General features: G+C 24.1%; 1 protein-coding gene across 3 annotated transcripts in view; it reads right to left on the reverse strand.

The window, feature by feature from the left end:
- The window catches only part of LOC113561116 (probable G-protein coupled receptor CG31760), a 126578-nt gene that overhangs the window by 12590 nt on the left and 95332 nt on the right, over positions 1–18656 (reverse strand). For all 3 annotated transcript variants that reach the window (XM_026967342.1, XM_026967343.1, XM_026967344.1), the window contains 3 exons: positions 8219–8342; positions 4464–4607; positions 4148–4348 (listed from right to left, as the gene is read on the reverse strand). In XM_026967342.1, the coding sequence (XP_026823143.1) occupies positions 4148–4348; positions 4464–4607; positions 8219–8342 (469 nt within the window). The remainder of the gene's footprint in view (positions 1–4147; positions 4349–4463; positions 4608–8218; positions 8343–18656) is intronic.

Genomic DNA, 18656 nt, shown 5'->3' on the forward strand with positions numbered 1-18656 from the left:
GTCACTCATTTTAAACAGAAGGGTACACAATATTTATATAAATTGCACAAAGTGTTTTTTTTTTTTTTAAAGTACTTAAAATAGTATATTGAGTTTCATATTTTGATATACATTTACTGGTATGATTGACATAATTTAAATACATTTAATATAAATGCTAAGACTTACCAGTTAACTATAGATTATTAATCATTTTTTTTTTTAAATCAGTATCTAAAACTATTTAAGGAATATATTGAAACCTTAAAAAAACTATTTGATTCTCATCCATGTGCTCCATAAGAGGACACCATACATGTATATTGTATATCCATTTTAGAAACGTAGAACATATCAATCTTGTGATTTTAGTTTAAGTATTAGAGTGCATTAACCTGTTATCATATTAAAAGGTATAAACTTAATCTGTGCTTAAGCATTTATTTTTTTCAATACTTATTTTATCTTTAAACAAGGTATGAGCGTTTTTAATTTATGATGTTTCACATACTTATCACTTACTCGGGTATTTAAATACTTATTGAAACAATTTAATACTTAAGAAAATAAGAACAAATAATGTTCTAACATTTAATTTTGATATAATTGGTCAATTAATTCAATCAAAACTTTTTGAAGCTAACAACAAGAAACTAGTTCTTCAAAACTTATGTATAATAGGTAGAGATAGATAGAGAAAAAATATATGCATACGTAGCGTCCTCTTAAGGTAAAACAATAAAAATACTGATTTCTGGTAATAAAAAAAAAACCTATAATACTCTAATACTCTTTTAAATAATATAATTTTAATATTTTACATTTTACATTATTATATTAAGGCTGACATCGATACCTAATCATCATAATAATTATTACATAATTAATTCTTAATCATAGAATTTTTATTATCTTTTAGTTTTGAAACATTTGGTCAAAGATTCTAATAATAATATATATTTAGGTCAAATTTCTAAGAATTTCCTTTTAAAACCAATACGTACTTTAGTTATCTTTAAATCTCAAACGGTTGAAAAATTTGATATGTGATAGATCTAAAAAAACTTTGACGTATATGATGATAAACAAGATTTACTGCATCGGCTAAAAAGATCTTAAGACATAAGTCAACGCTCTATCTTTCTTTCAGAACCCCTGTCAAATGATACTGTATTTATGATACTTCTTTATTGTCTATACGTAGTTTTTTCCCCCATAACAGGTGAGAAATGTCTATTATGTAAAAGGAAATTTATGTATAATTTACGATAATTGGTATACTTATTCCATAATGTATTTTTTTTCTTGTATGATAATCATATTCGCACGATCAATTTTAATGAATAAAAGCCTGTATACTATATTTGATCCATAAAAATATTTTCTATAGTAAAAATAAATGAGTATATTATAATATCAACAGCCTATAAATGTAAAATACATTATAATATATTCTGTTAAATACATACAATTTTTTTTTTAAATGTTGATGGCATTGGATATCTATACGTAAAATAATGATTCCTCCTCAAGCAATTTGCATTGTTAAGACTTAAATCATTTTACTATCACTTATAATATTATTTTCTATACACAATGCAATTTCAAAATATTCAGACTAATTTTAAGCTATTTATAGTAATTTTAAATTTAAAAAAAAGTTTTTTAGTTCTTTTCTATAATTGTTGTTCAAAACAATTTAATACGTCTGACGAAAACTTGTCTCTTTCAAGTTCATTTCTTAAGTTTGACCAAGTATAATACGAGTATTACGACTATAATACACAACCATACGCAGTGAAATTTTTAATATATTTAAATTCATTTTAAGCCATTTTATGGTGTTTGCTATTTATACCACGGCCCTATTCACACCGTTTTACTTTACATTAATACTGATTTTTAAATTAATAAGCACTTGTAATGATATTTGAAGTATTTTGGTAATGATAAGTATAAAAAATGTCAAAAATTAGATGAACATACTGCATAACTCGAAGAAAAAAATACTAATACTAATATAAATATGTTATACGATATCCTTAGAAATATAGACAGAACGTAATAATAGTCATTCATAATATAGTTTTTTTCGTATACAACATTATTATTTCACCGGTTTTCAATTCAATACTTCTGTTATATTGATATGTTCAATGACAGGGTACAGTCAACACCTAATATATGATAGAGTGAGTTTTTAAAGTTTAAAGTAGCTATTTAAGGTTTTATCTTGTATAAGTAACTTACATTTCTGTAGTAATAAAAATGTAGTTGTAAATTATTGTTTTTATTCATTTATTTATATATTTTTTTAATAATATCTGATAAATTGTGAAGTAAAACCATATTACAAGATTAAAAATTAAAATAATTATTTTTTAATAAAAATATATTTATACATTTAAGTATATTTTAATGTTATCAATTTTAAATCCAATGACCGAAGTATATAATATGTTGAGTGTTCATGTAAACGAGCTTCTACCAAGTGCCCGTAATGGAATAAAATACTTTGGCACGACGGGATACGATATACTTAAAATTATTAATTTACGGTACCCAGCGAAGTTTGTATCAACTACTAGGTATATGATTAAAGATTGAAATTGGAGAGGAATAATGCTGTCTTGAATAGTTATTTTTAGGTAGGCATATTTTCAACTTGTTGATATGAAATCAAAATTGAATAAATCGAAGATGGGAATTTTTTTTTTAATTAGCGTAGATGAGATTATAGTCAGTTCAAAGCAAACAATTTTTATTAGTCTTTTGGGTCTTTAAATGTAATGTTATCCACTTATTAATCCATTAAAACTATTTTAAAACAACTTCAAACTTTAAAGTGGTAGATTTTACGCAAAAAAGTTTTATGAAGGTTTTTATTATAATTTATTCTTCTGTCAATTTATTAACATAGGTAAAACCAAGTAATCCCGTAAAAAACTTATGTTTATGTTGCTGATATGCAGTATGTTGTCTCTCGTCATTTAAATAATCATATATGCTGTATTATTAATTTTGCTTGCCAATTAAAATTTGTATTTATTTTAGACCATACGTATAAATATATATATATGTGTTGTGTTACCTAATATAATTAAAACTAATTTAAATAAATGATAAGTGGAAGTACCTAAGTATTTTTTTTAAATTAATTAATAATATTGCGTTGCCACAAGTGATTAAAATATAAAAAAATTACTTACTTATAATGTTAAAATAATTTAGTGTATATTATTAAATAATTATTTAAACTATTAAATAATATGTAAATAGCGTAGTACCTATACTTTTATATTTTATTTGTCCTCAATTTAATGGGCACCTACTAATAAAATATTTTTTATAGTATTATTTAGTTCCAGGAGCTTAAACAATAATATCAAATATAATGTTCATATCGTAAAAGTATAAATACAGAACTAAAAATGGAACTGTCGTGGATTATTAAGTTGTACCCAAGTTTGTTTTATGTTTTATATTCAAATGACTAATCAAATTATTTAATAGAATATATAAATACAAATGGCATATGATGTTTCATACATTTTATGTAGGTTAAACAAAAATATAAGATGCCCATTAGTTATTTTTTTAACATACTAATTAAGAAACTATCGATTCCTACAAAACCACTTCCTAGTAAGTATTTATAAGTATGTTTTCGTTTATCAAGGGAATCTCATGGAAAATATCATGTCTCTAGCGACCATTAGTCAAAATTAAACCACAGAATAGATGAAATCTATTTCATCTATTCTGTGATTAAATTACGTATGGAATATTGTTATTTAGGAAAAATGTTATTATAAAATGATTATTGACGAGCTTAATAATAAACTTTACTGGTATAACACTTCTTGTATATTTATTATTTTTAATAAATTAAGTTATTTGTTAGATAGAATATAAATATAATAATTAACACAAATTGTTAAATGGTGCCTAAAACGTGTAAAATACCTGCACTTAATGAAAAGCAACATTAATTTCATGAAAAAACAATTAATATTTATGTAGTTATAAGCATGTTAAGTGTAGTTAATTATAATTATACCATTAACTTTAAATTAGAGTATTCACGGTGACCTGATATTCTAGTAAAAAAAGCTTAAAAACGTTATTAAATTTAAGTATAATATTATATACCATGAATTTATTTTACCTTGAGATCACTATATTTGAATGTAAATACAGCTACCATGGGTAAAAACCCGATCACCACGAGCGTTAATAATAGTATTGTGATTCGAAGTATAATGTCGTAGGTGGCAATGCATGGACTAAAATCAACGCAGTCATCACAACCCTCTGCACATTTTTTACACTGAAAGTTGGTTTCAACGTTGTACGTATTAGGTTTTCCCTTAAAAAAAAATTTTAAAAAAAGTTAAGTAAATAATAAAAAATTTATTGATAAAAATCAATAATTTTTTTAACAGTTATATAGTTATAGAAAATAAGCTGTTCAATAAGCTCACCAACATGAGCTTTTCATATTCTTCTTCTACTACGACTCCATTGAACGACTTTTCAGTGCTTGTGATATTTGGAAAAAAATATCCTTTACGGCACACACACTTATAACTTCCACGACGAAAACCAAATCCAGCTAACGATACACACTAAACATACAAATTTATTATTTATATTAAACTACCTACTAAAGTACTAAATAGGTTCATTGCGTGTTGGTTCATAGCGTTTATTATCATGGTTTTAATCGCACAGACGACGAATCTAACAAGCAATATTATATTAAAATAATTTCCCTATTATTAAAAAAAAAAAAAAAAACTTTAACACTGACAAAACGATTTTCATAATTTTTTTAAATATTTAAATTAGAAAGATAATTATTGACTGAAACAAAAAAAGGTGAGACAATCTGTATATTATTTGGCTAATTACTTAATTGGTATTTACTATTTGGTTAATCAATTCATTCATAAGAAAAATAAAACATATTAGTGGTTATAAAATAAACATTGAGAGTCAAATTACTTTCTGTGAAAAATGTTAACAAGCCAACTATGTTTTATGTGTTTTTATTGAAATATATGCCATTTGATCGTTTGAAATATATAAAGTTTTTAGGTATATACATGTATATATAACATATATTATATATAGGATATCATAGTTAATTTGTATAGTAATTTGTAAATACATTTTAGAGAAACGAGGACCGAAGCAATGTAATTGACAGAATACAATATTTATTAACGCTATTTGAGGCATTTTATGCTAGGTTTGTACACATATATTAAGTTTTTTGTACTGATTATAAAAGGGACAAATTTATACATTTTAGATAAAACATAAAAATTTACTGGTTCGGTAGCTAATTACTTATTTATTAATTTATAACTTTTTAATAAAAATGATCAAATAGTTTATTTGAATTCACAGATTTTTCGACAATTTTAAAATAATGCTGTAATATTAATAATGAATGTGTTAAATGGTTCTACGGTATGATTTCTCTAATCTCCGATGGGGTATTTCAGTGGTAGTGGTTTCTGTATTAATAACTACTCATCATTTATACTTCAGGGGGGGATTTTTAAATTTTAAATTATGAAACATTTGTTGTAGTTGTTAATAGTTATTATTAAGTAAATAATATGTTCAATGGAGAAATTAAATATAATATGTACAATTTACATAGCATCACATTTTGTTTATAATATAATGTTTCAATTAAATATTGGAGTGAAAAATTGGAATTCGTACTCAATTGTAGTTTTTAAAAATATTATGTTTACTGCAGTTTAAGGTTAATAATTAATACTATGATCATCCATAATTTATGTAAAAATAAATCCATTAACACCTATGTTATATTTCTCTATACGTATTTTTAATTCATAGTTTTAAACAACTTTTGCGAATGTACATTATGTTATCATTTCTATTACATGATTTTAAAAATTGAATGTTTTTATTTCAACAAAATATTAATAAATTCAACTGATGTATCAAAAAGAATCCAAGAAAAAATCTACAAAGCTCTCGAGATGGGTATAGACATTTTCTACATACTATGAATACTTAAAGTTCAGTGAAATAAATGGAAACGAAAATGCCGATCAAGAAGCGTCTAAAGCGGCCACTTTTACCCTATACTACAATTCTAAACATATGTGGATAAGAAGAAACAAATATAATCTTAAATGGAAGAACTAATCAATAGGTAACATCAGTTAAACTTAAATGTAATAAAGCTTAACATTTAAATATGACGGAGCTTAAATTTTAAAAGGAAAGTCAATACTATTATAAATCATTTTCGAATATAGGGCATACGTTTATAACACAATCATCTCATTACCAAAAACGACCCATCCTTGTTATACTAAACAAGCGGAGTGTACACTGTAAAGTTAAAAGTGAATAGTTAACTGTTAAGCATATCTTAACAGAATGCCAAAAATGTTAGGATATATGAAATACACACCATAGGAAATCTGATAGGAAAAACACTACAACCAGACCTACTATCAAACATATATTTCTACGGCTTCTTAAAAAAAAAAAAAATATATATATAATTAAATTCAAGTTAAAAAATATCTAAGTATTGTAAATAAATTTTAAATAATAGTGAAAATAAAAAGCTGTGTAAATAATGTGTTTAAGCAAATGTCCGTAGATTTCAATATAATTTAAAATATATACAATATATATATATATTCCAGGTGTTGTTAATATCTGTCAAACGATGTGGACCGTACTTACAATATAATTTCACTCACTTGTTTGTAAGCTCAATCACTACTATTATGTGTTAGACCGGTGGTTCGGTAGTTTTTATTATGACACAAAGATAAATCGCATAAGAATATTCTATCGCGTGTGTGTTTTTTTCTTTAGTATACGAACGAAAAAGGTACGTATACATAATACGTTTCATAAATATCACGCATACGACCTTGGCGTTTTTTTTTTTTTTTTTGACAGCAAACTGATCCTTGATATTCATGTAAATTATACAAAAAACAAATCTTTAAAACAGCTTAGTTTTTTCAAATTTTCCCGTGGACAATATTTTGATTACGTAACTGCTCTACGTCTTATCTATATCTCTTTCATCAGATTTACTCTTGATTATTGTTCTATAATATTATGGTCTCCGCTCCTCTTCGACCATAAATTATCATTGGAAGCGGTACGAAGCAAATTTTTAGTTTTTCTATATTATCGTTGTAATACTACAATATACACCGTGTTCCCCATACTTCTTTCGCTCCTATTTTAGATATACTTTTTCTCGTTTCTCTTGAATCGCGTAAAATAAAATCTGATTTGTATTTTTTTTTTTTTGTTCATAACAATAATTATGCTGAGTTGTCCTTCGTGGTCCGCAACCAAATCTCGTGTTACATTTTATGTCTCCTACCAACGAACTAATTATGTGATGAATTGTCCGATTTATTATGGATACTATGCAACTATAACTAATACATATAACAGATTTATTTTATTTTCACTCATTATCTAGCTTTATAGCAAAATTAAATTATTTTCTACAGATTATTATAGGTAACAAATTATATTAATTAAACTATACTTTTACATTAAGTTTAATTTTTGCATTTTATTATAATTTATAACTTTAGTAAAGTTAAATTCTTTATTTATTTTTCATATACTGTTTTGTTTTCTATATTTTTATGAACTAGGCAATCAATTATCATATTATGTTTCACTATAAGCTCTTTTTTTATTCAATTTATAACTGGGCTATTTAACCAATTTAATTAAAATTAATAAAATATTTTAGATAGAACTACTTTTTTATGTAGTGATGGATACAATCGCTATAGTCACTAACGTATATCAGAGTAAACGTTAAATTAACAGAATTCATTATTGAAATTGTACTACGGTAATATTAAAATTATTGACAAGTCAAACGTATTAATTTTAGCCTATTCGATGTTGTCGTGGAGTATACGATTGGTAGCTATACCATCACGAAAATACGGTGTGGATATCAAATGCAATACATTATTAATAAACACACGCTAAATTTAAATCTTCTGCTTTTATCAGCAAAATTTATAATTTTGTAATACTTTACACGAAAGGTGGTTTCATAATAGTCATAACTACAGAGATAGAGTTACTGAACAGTAACATTTTAAATTGATTATAAACAACTGTGTATAGTGAATGAGATATTAAAATAGGTTAAAATATTAATATAATAATTATAATTATAAAATCATACCTGAGTCGTTTCTATTTTACATTTGTTTGAAGAGGCAAAAATATTTAGCTTTGTACTGCCTTCAGGTAAACTGCATTGGTCGATATCCACTCTCCGCAAATCGATATCAATTCCACTAGTCCCCCTATAACGAAAAAAACATATTATATTCTACAATATTATAATTTAACTTGGAATATAATAAAATTGTACTAATGGAATGCTATAGTTAGGAGATCTTTGAATAAAAAGGAAAAAGTATGAAACTCTCTGGCACGTGTTTCAAATATTATTCTCAACAGACAAAGACATTTTTTATAAATAAAAAGTTAGCATTTCTAAGAATTTTCAAAGCTAAAATTAAAAAACAATCTTATAATTTTATCAAGATTTTAACTGTATCGTCACAAATCATTCTAATTTTCTTTGTCATTATACAGATATGAACTATCTAATTTATAAATTATAATACAATTCTTTTTTATCTGTATAATATATTTTAAATGTACCGTTAACATTTTTCTTTTACACGTTAATTTATATTTTACAATGAAAAGCTAAAAAAAAATTTACAGTAATGCAATTTAAAACACAGCAACTGTTAAAAACATTTTTATTTGCTTCTACAATAATGCATGTAAATTATATATTATTATTTTATAAAAGTTATTGAAGTTTAAATTTATTTATATTCAAACCAATTCAAAATGTTTCATTATTGTAAATATCTAGTAATTATGATGTTACAATATTTTATGACTTTTAAGTTTTATTACATTAATTATGATGTATATTATTATATTATATGATATTAATTGTGTTACTTAGATTACATAACAGGTAAAATTAAATTGAAAGAACATTATATAAAGTATGTATTTGTTAATATTACATTTAAAATCACTTAAGCTAAATTCAAGTAATATTCTACAAATACATCATATTTTGACGATAGTTTTTAATTATAATTTATTAAAAATTAAAATTTTAAATTCCACAAAATAAAAACTTTTTTTTAAATCTTACTTTTACATAAATAAATATAATTATCAATAATGTGAATAGGTATCTTACAAGCTAAATGTGTGGGATGAGTTTTTCTTATCAACCAGGGTCATTTTTTTTTTACAGCAAGTACAATATATCAAATAATTAATTTTTGCGTCTTAATTATTTATTTTATAAACTTTTAATTTATTTGGAAATATTTTTTTTATATTCTTTTTAACTTTATATCATTTTAAAATAATGTTTCTGAAGAAAAATATTTTTATTATCTTTATCGTTATCATCTTTGAAGTTTTTACTTTTAAAATGACACCATTCATTTTTAATGTCATATTCTAAATCTTAATATTATTTTGAGTATTTCAATCTACAAAAATCGAATTTTGGGTAAATAATTTAATAGTTATAAGTATTTGAAGTTTAAAATAACGAAATAGTGAGCTAATATTTTGTGTAGTATTTCTGTACCACTCTACCACTCTACTTCGATTATCTATGAAATAATTTTAGAAAATTTATGTACTTTATTGAAGCTAAATTTTGACATATCGAACAATTCTGAAACCATTCTACATCAAAATGTAAAATTAAAAAAGAATGTTATTATTCAAAATAGTAAATTACTTAAAAAAAAAATACGATAATAGAGAATTGCAAAAAATAATTTTTTTTAAATGTTCTTTTTAAATAACATAGCATAATTTTTTTCAAAAAATTTAGAACTTTTCAAAATATTGTGTTTAGATACTTGGATCATTCTGTACATAATAAGATAAAATTTTATTTATTTCATAATACTTGAAAACAAAAATAGTGTACATAAAAAAAAGAAAATAAGACAAAAGATAATTTCTAATTTTTTTAAATTAAATAAAAGGTAGATTCCACATTCAACTTAGAAAATGGTTTTTATTAATATTAAATGTGCCATATATATTCTACCCATTAGAGCATACTTTTTGACCACATACTTTAGTACAAATGGGTAACATACCATTATGTTTATATCTGGTGGGGTGCTAGTGGCTTAAGAATGGAATTAAATGTTTATACAATTCACCTAAAGCAAAAATACATTATTTAAACACTTAAAATCTTTGACATTAATTTCCTTATGAATGATAATGGTGCCTACTAATTCACACGGATAGATTTAATAATAATTTTATAATCCATTTCGTGCAATAACAATGGAAGCACCAACTGAACCTAATATGCGAATAGATTGCCGAGTATTATAAAATGCACAATAATTTTCACACATGTATATAATGTATAAATGTGTACGCGCGTGTGTGTGTGTGTGTGTGTGTGTACGTAGATATTTACAGTTTATTCAGATAATATTAAGGCTGTATTATCAATAAATTTTAGTAATTTAGCGTTTGTATTTACTTTTATTTTTTTTTTATAGGTAATTATATATTAATAATAAAAAAAAAAATAGTCAAAAACTCAAAATTAAATAACCTTTCTACTGTATAGTAGGTATCTAGTCCACATATCATTGACGAGTAAGTCACTATAATGTAGGAATTAAATTGAAATTCATTAATAGATTATTGCATCGGAAAAAAATATTTTGTGTGAAGACGGTCTGTTTTACTAGCCTGTAATATTACTAAGTATATCTGATGAAATATTTATATTACTATTGAAGAATTTTATTTTTTACTACTAGTAGGTTGAATTAATTTTTGCCAAGAATATTTCATTTTAAAATGTCATCGTGTGTATAAAATATAATAGTACGGGAAAAAAGTTTCAAGTACCCACGAATAATATTTTTAAATTACAACAAAACAACTAAAATCATTCTTCTTCTTTTAAATGTCTAATTTTATTCATGTTCAAACTTAAAATTTATGTTATACAAAAAAGTTAACGTTTTTTTTTTAGTTTGTTTTTAGTTTTAGCTTGTACTGCTTAGGAGAAACCTTTTATTAAATGTTTAATTGTTATATCTATTTGAAAATTAGACATTGTATATAACTATAGGATTATTTATTAACTTTCATAATTTCAACGAATTTTGATAAGAATTAATATTTGTGAGTTTACGCTCTACATTTCAATAACAGTAAAAATGTATAAGGAATTATATATTTAATAATTTTAATTGTCAAATCTTAAGTATGAATATTGTATATTTTAAAACGGTTATGTATTTTAACTATGACATACTGTTAACTCCTTTATAAGTACCAACTAGTTCCAAATTTCTACCATAAAAGCCGATGAGAGACAAATAACACACATCGTTATAAAACCAATACATTCATTGCTCCACCTAAAATCTAAAAATAACATTGAGATATAAATATAACTGGAAATACTTTATGAACTAGCAAAATGTTTCAGTTATACTATTAATAATATATACGAGTATATACGTACTTTTCCCGATTTAAAGTATGGTACGAAGAATTAAATTTATTTTTTTTACTAATGCATACATTTTTTTTCTGCGCGATCAACATTCATTTTCTATCATACTAGTATGTTAAGTTAATCCTAAGGTACATAGTAAACAAAATTGTATTGCGTGTAAGATTGAAATTGATAGGAACTTTAATAATTTAAGGTTATCAGAATAAATAAATTCCAGATAGTTTGCATTAGAATGGCGTCAACAATAGGTGTATGTAATATGTTATTGTCTGATTGTGTTAATCAATAACTACAAGTAATAATTGGGTGTATGACTTTTCGACTATTCTCTATGAAAAACCTCCCGACTACTATAAAATGCCACATATGGTGCTACAAATCGGCAATATAATATTATATTGATGTATTATACTATTATGTATGATATTATTATGATATCAAGCGCGTCCGGTTTTCGGCGGGTCGTGGTCGTTCGAGTGTGGTTGATTCGTGTTTGATGTTGTAGGTGAAATACCCGGCGAACACTTCAACGGTTAGTCGAGAATAATAATTATTATTAATAGCTTCACCACCGTGTCGCGGCAAGAAAAGCTACCGGTGTCACGCAAACTCACTCGCTTACACACACACACACACACACACACACACACACACACACACACACACACATACAATGGATCCATCGAACCATGGTCTTGATGAACAGCATCGCAGTGTAAATAATAATATTTACAACAGATATAGGCGTTCAGCTGAGTGTCAAGATACCACACATAGATTCCCCCTCCTGTGTTTCTGACACCTTGTAATAACCGCCCCATACTACGTAATATATTATACATAATTTACTACAGTAAAAATAAAGATTTTGATTTTGATCGACAAAAAATACATATTATTATCAATGACTGGATAAATATTACAAACCATAAACTATAATAAATTATTATAGGGGTCGGTAGGTTTCGTATTGTTCTATTTGCTCTCAATTTGTAGCAGGATAAATTAGAAATCTGAACTATACGGTGGGATTCAAAAAAATCAAGAATTTAACATGCATATTTGGTAATTTTTAGAGGAAAGTGTATATCTTATTGATTTCTATCCGCATATTATGCAAAATAAATATTTTCTAAAAAATATTGTTTTTTTTTTTCTTTATTTACCTATGTATTTTAAATAATATAATATTGAATAATAATAATATTGATTAGAAAACTCAATATTATAATATAGCATATATGTATGTGTTGTCGTTGTCGCTGTCGAATAATAATTTGATGACAATGTTGCGATGCGCCATGCACATTTAATCCCTATAAAGCTAATAAGCCGAGATACCATCTTATCGTCTAAAAATTATTAATTTTGGTTATCGTAAATCTATTTATTGTTTATTCGTTAATTGAGTTAACAACTAAAATTGTACAGTATTTTTTTAAATTACTTTTTTTTAGTTCTATAAAATATCAACTAATTTTCCACCATTTTTTAAATATTATCTTTTCATTAATTTGTCCACATTTTACGGTTATTCGCGTGCATAGGTACCATTAACAAAATCAGAGATTTTTTTTAAATTGAAATTTCGATTATAATTTTTCGTTTTGTTTTTTAAATATTATTATTTAGGTACTACAGTATATTATTATGATTGATAATAATATATGGTTGCTTATACTTTCCAAAACAAAACCAATATACACTTAAAACTTAAACATTAACCCATAATTGAATTCAATATTTTACATTTTTCAAACCAATAACATGTTAAATGTATGAATACTATAGTAATAATATAACCATCGTTTTCAATGAAGCAAATTTCATATTATATTATTTTTATTATTATTGTATATATAAATTTCACAAAACGTTAATATATTAAACATACTCGTTTAGCTAATTTCAGCTGCCCCTTCCTCACAGGTTACGTGTTTATATTTTTAATTTTTTTTTAAACTAAATATTAGCATGTTATAAATATGATTTTTCTACAACTATTAAAAAGCCATTGTCCACACAGTAATATGTACCTATTATGATATATAAAATTAGGTAGTGTTACGACTTAACGAAGTGTAATATAAATAAACGCCAACTTTCTACTACATAATATAATTATGATATAGTAAATTAAAAATGCCTATTAACGTCTTCTTTACTAAAGCGTGAATATGTTACGTATATACGAGTACTTATATAATTGTTTAGCGAGGCTTTATTTACACTTTTTGCACTTTGGGTCAACCATGTTTGCACGTCTCCTCCACTTATAGATCCCCGTATTAAATTTATTTTGTTATTATTCTTTATTTATCAATACACAAATATGGATTGATTACACAGATAATGGTATTAAATTATTTTAAATTGTTATTAAAATGTATAACAACATTATATTATGCTATACAAAATTATAAAAATCAATACAATATATGTTTATAATTTTTCCAAGATTATTTGTTAGTAAAATTTTTAATAATATCTCTGTGGTAAAGTTTCTTTTTTTATTCAATTCTATGTTAAAAAGAGCAAATAAATTTAGTTTTTCTTCTTTTATTGTTGATTTCAAATAGATGTAAACTCCCTTGAGTGTAGAGAAAGATCGTTCAGCTAAGCAATTTGTAGCTGAAGTACACTGTATCATTCTCAATGCAATTTCAATGTATGAATAAACTTAAACAAGGTTGTTTTTTCTTATATAAACACTTATTTTTAAAATTGTTTCTGGAAAAATAAAATTATATTTTTTTAAATTTTTCATTGGTTTGGAAATTAACAGATTCTACAGAGAATGAAAATCCTAAATAATTTGTGTTTATATTTTGAAATTATTCAGAATTTTTTCAAACTTCAGCGGATCTTAGCTTTGTTAGATGGTAAAAAAAATATGCTCAGAAAGTTAGAAGTTAAATTTTCATAAGAAATTTTCCTTTTTCCTAAATAAGATTTATTCTGGTCTAAAATCAAGAAAAAGTGTTTAATTTGAAATGTTCAAATTTATCATCAAAAACATGTTTCTTGCTATTGCCTCCATCAAAAAATCTTTTACAATATTTGTTTTCATTGATTACTTGTTTGAATAGTAATAATAATAATATAATCACTATAACTTGTATAGATTAAATTTAAACAATAATGAAAGATAACAGATGTGGTTATGCCAGGGTTGTTTATTTACAAACCATGGTTCATATTAAAATAATATTTATATTCTATGATATCATTTATCAGTTATAATTAATCGAGAAATGAAGTCATAATATGGTCTATCATAGTATCATAGTTATCAATCTATAAAATCTTCTAAAACTGTATTGTTAGTTTGTTAAGTAGTATCGCTTGGACTTAAAAGGTATGGTCAGGTAACAAACCAAAAGGCAAAAAGCCCAATAGATACCTACTCAAATAAATTCTTACTGCAAAAAAAGTAATATATATATATTGGTAATATAATATTATACTGTACTACAGCGGTGCCTGTCTGCCTCTTAAATACACCAAAATTTGGCCACCAGGAGCAAATGTCTCCGTTGACCCACCCTCTTATTTACGGTTCTGGAATTTAGTAAACAATTTAGATTTTTAAATTACAAGTAACAACTGTTATTTTCTGAGAAAATTTAATTTTTCTGTTTAACCTGTTACACTTGCCTCCCTCGTATGGTTAGGTTATTAGATTGGGTTGAACATTGAAAAATTACCATTAAAATATTAATTTTTTTGTATTAAATACTAGGATATAGTTGGAAAAAATTGATACTGTATTTGAGTATACCAAACTTTCCTATTAACAACTCATATTTCTCACAAGCATGTACTAACTATTAAGCATACTAAATCGAAGTCAGTACTTATGGTTTTATTTAAAACAGTTGCTTGTATATAGGGAAAAGTGATCTTTATAACTGTCATATTCCTTGAACTTTTAAAGACCAAATAAAATATCTTAAGGCGTTTTTATTTCAGATTCTGAACGGAGCGATAAATGTATTGATTTTATAGATTTTACGATGATGTTTTTTTTTTTGTACATAGTCACCTTTGGGTCAGTTATAATGCTTCGAATTTCAATGTTATGTGTTTCCACTTTTCTAATAGATAATCTAGTTAGTACTTTATTAAGGAGTAAAAGTGAAAAAATCAAAGTTATTTTTTAAGTTATTGGTAAAAATAAAAAATAAGATAATGATTAACGGAAAATGTACACTAAACAAGTTTTCGACAAAATGTAGGTACTACTTTATTTTGTTACAATTTAAAAACGATTAACTATAGATACTTAAAACGGTTACTATAAATGTTTTTATCAACGTTGCCTACACATAGTATCATCTTTTAAATATTTTGACTATGTTTTTGGCTATATCTATTAATAATTTAATTTTTCGTTTCTTTTTTTATACGTTCTATAAATGTCGATAAAAAAAAACTATTCACTGAATTTATTATATTCTTGAAAATTTAACACGAAATCGCATATAATTTATTTTTAAAACTGTATATTAAGCATATTAAAATATACTATATATAGACACGATTTTTTTTTATATGATGTATCTGAAGATAACATTTTTAATTAAAATATTACAATTAATACACAGATAACTAAGTATATAAATTTAAATGCATAATATACATCTGAAATTAGTGTACAATAAAATAAAATAATATTTTCGATTATCATTATGCGTTCAAATATAACTTAAAATTTTATAACTTGAATAAAAAATCATATTTGATTTGAGTTAATTTAATGCCAGATATATACAATTTCTAACACCTCAAAATGTTAACATTATTTTAAAAAACTTTGCGTAGAAAATAATATAAAATTATGCATATCAAATTTCACAAATATTAAATTATTCTAACTATGACTTACTAGGATAATTTTAAATTTAGAAACATATAATCAATGTAATATTATGTGTATTGTGTATGCATAGCCCTGAAATTACATAATTTAAATTGTATTTCAATTATATACCTACACATTATTTTTATTTAAGTCACCTTCTTACATTTTACCAGGAATATATACACATAAATAAAACGAAAACATTCCTAATTCCATAAAAAAAAAAATTATACTTTATATTAATTTGAATAATATGTACATACAAAACATAAATTGAATCCGAACATTTATTAAAAAAACTATTTTATTTTGCACGCTTTGAAATAAAGTTTATAGTATAATAAATACAAACTGTTTGGTACCTATAATAGTAAGTTAAGTATTTTTATATAATTTTTGTTACGTATTGGTTATTAAGTACAAGTAATTGAATGTTATAATATTATATTATATATAATGTCCAACATATTTTTGATTACAATCTCGATTTATAAATATGTACTTTAATTCAAAATTATATTATAATTTATATATTGTATGTATGTATTATTTTATATTTTTTATAAAATACCTACGTAAGTATAAAAATAAATTTCATAGTTTGTAAAGATAGAAATCCGGATAAAATACCGTACCAGTATTTTATTTTTTGCATAGTAATATTTCATTACCGTAAAAATACTAATTTTACCTATAATATATGTTACGCCATATAAAACAAATAAATATGAATATTGTATTATGATTTAACAATAAAACAAATACCGTGTGTTAGGTACATATTTCTGTGAGAGTAAGTAAGTTAATTCTAACATTTATTTCTTAACAAATGAATATTTTATTTTAGTAACAACGTATACCTGTAATTTTAACAACGTGTACTATAAAATATAATACCTGGTTCTCGATAGAATACATAGCAACATATTTTTTAATTTAATGTCTATTACGTGTAATATATTTTATATCATTGTTTAATTTTATATAATTACAATTTAAACAGAAATCAGACAAATAAATTTAATTTAATTCGTTTTTCTAGATGTTTTTAATATAATTTGCAATTATTTTAAATGGCATATTAATTATTAATATCATTGTATTTGAAAAATAAAATATTTTCAGTGGGACATAATTAAAATTGTGGTTGCTTGGACCTTTATATAATATATTCAACATTTTTCACTATATTTTTATATAAGGTAATTCAAAATTTATGTTATATAGCTACTTCATCATAAAAATATTAAACATTCATAATAGAAAAAAAATGTTATATATCGTTAGAAATATCTAAAATGATAAGTAATTCATATTTTTTTTTACAATATTTTTTCGGGTCAACTTTAGAAATTCTAATGAAATTCTATACTATTTTTACAATCATAATATGATTCATTTTTTCGGAGTATTTTGATGTATAAAAATTCGAAATTTGGAGGAGTCGCTTATTATGAGTTATATTTATTTTAAGTTTAAGTCGTTTATTTTTAGAGTAACTCATTGAATATACGATGACAACTTAAATCTAAAAAACAATATAATTTAATAAACATATTGAAAATCATCATCGTGCAAATAATCTACAGAAACAACATATTGTTGTATATAAATAATAACTGTGGTATTATGCTAGAAATAATTCGTTTTATTATCATTAAAATATAAATTACACAAAAATAAAAACTTTACAAATTGTTTGAATAAACTAGTGTACATAGCAAATAATAATACTATAAACCACCAGTAATTATAACACAATTATTTTTGATGTTGATTCGTGTAATATTCTTAATCCATAGGTATATAATTATTTTACATTAAAATATCTTTATGGTATAATAACGTGATGTAACATATTTCTTAATTAAGATAATACTCATTGTACTACACACTCAGCTATTATTTTGGAAAAAACGTACAGATGCTATACCATAATCTAGCATAAATTCCTGGTGGAATATGTGTATCATTGAAAAATACTTTGACATGACATGATAAGTCGATGCAAAAGTTGTAAACATAAACAAGAAAAATCAACAGAATGCACATTGTTAATTGTGCAATACTAAATATTAATGGTATGCCTATATAGGTACTAATTCGTTAATTAAAAAACAATTATATGAAATCCCTATCGTGTCACATTCAAATGACGATCGTGCCAGTTCAATACCATACTGTACTGAGGTGTTT

This window comes from Rhopalosiphum maidis, chromosome 1 (assembly GCF_003676215.2).
Source record: "Rhopalosiphum maidis isolate BTI-1 chromosome 1, ASM367621v3, whole genome shotgun sequence".
NCBI classification, from domain to species: Eukaryota; Metazoa; Arthropoda; class Insecta; order Hemiptera; family Aphididae; genus Rhopalosiphum; species Rhopalosiphum maidis.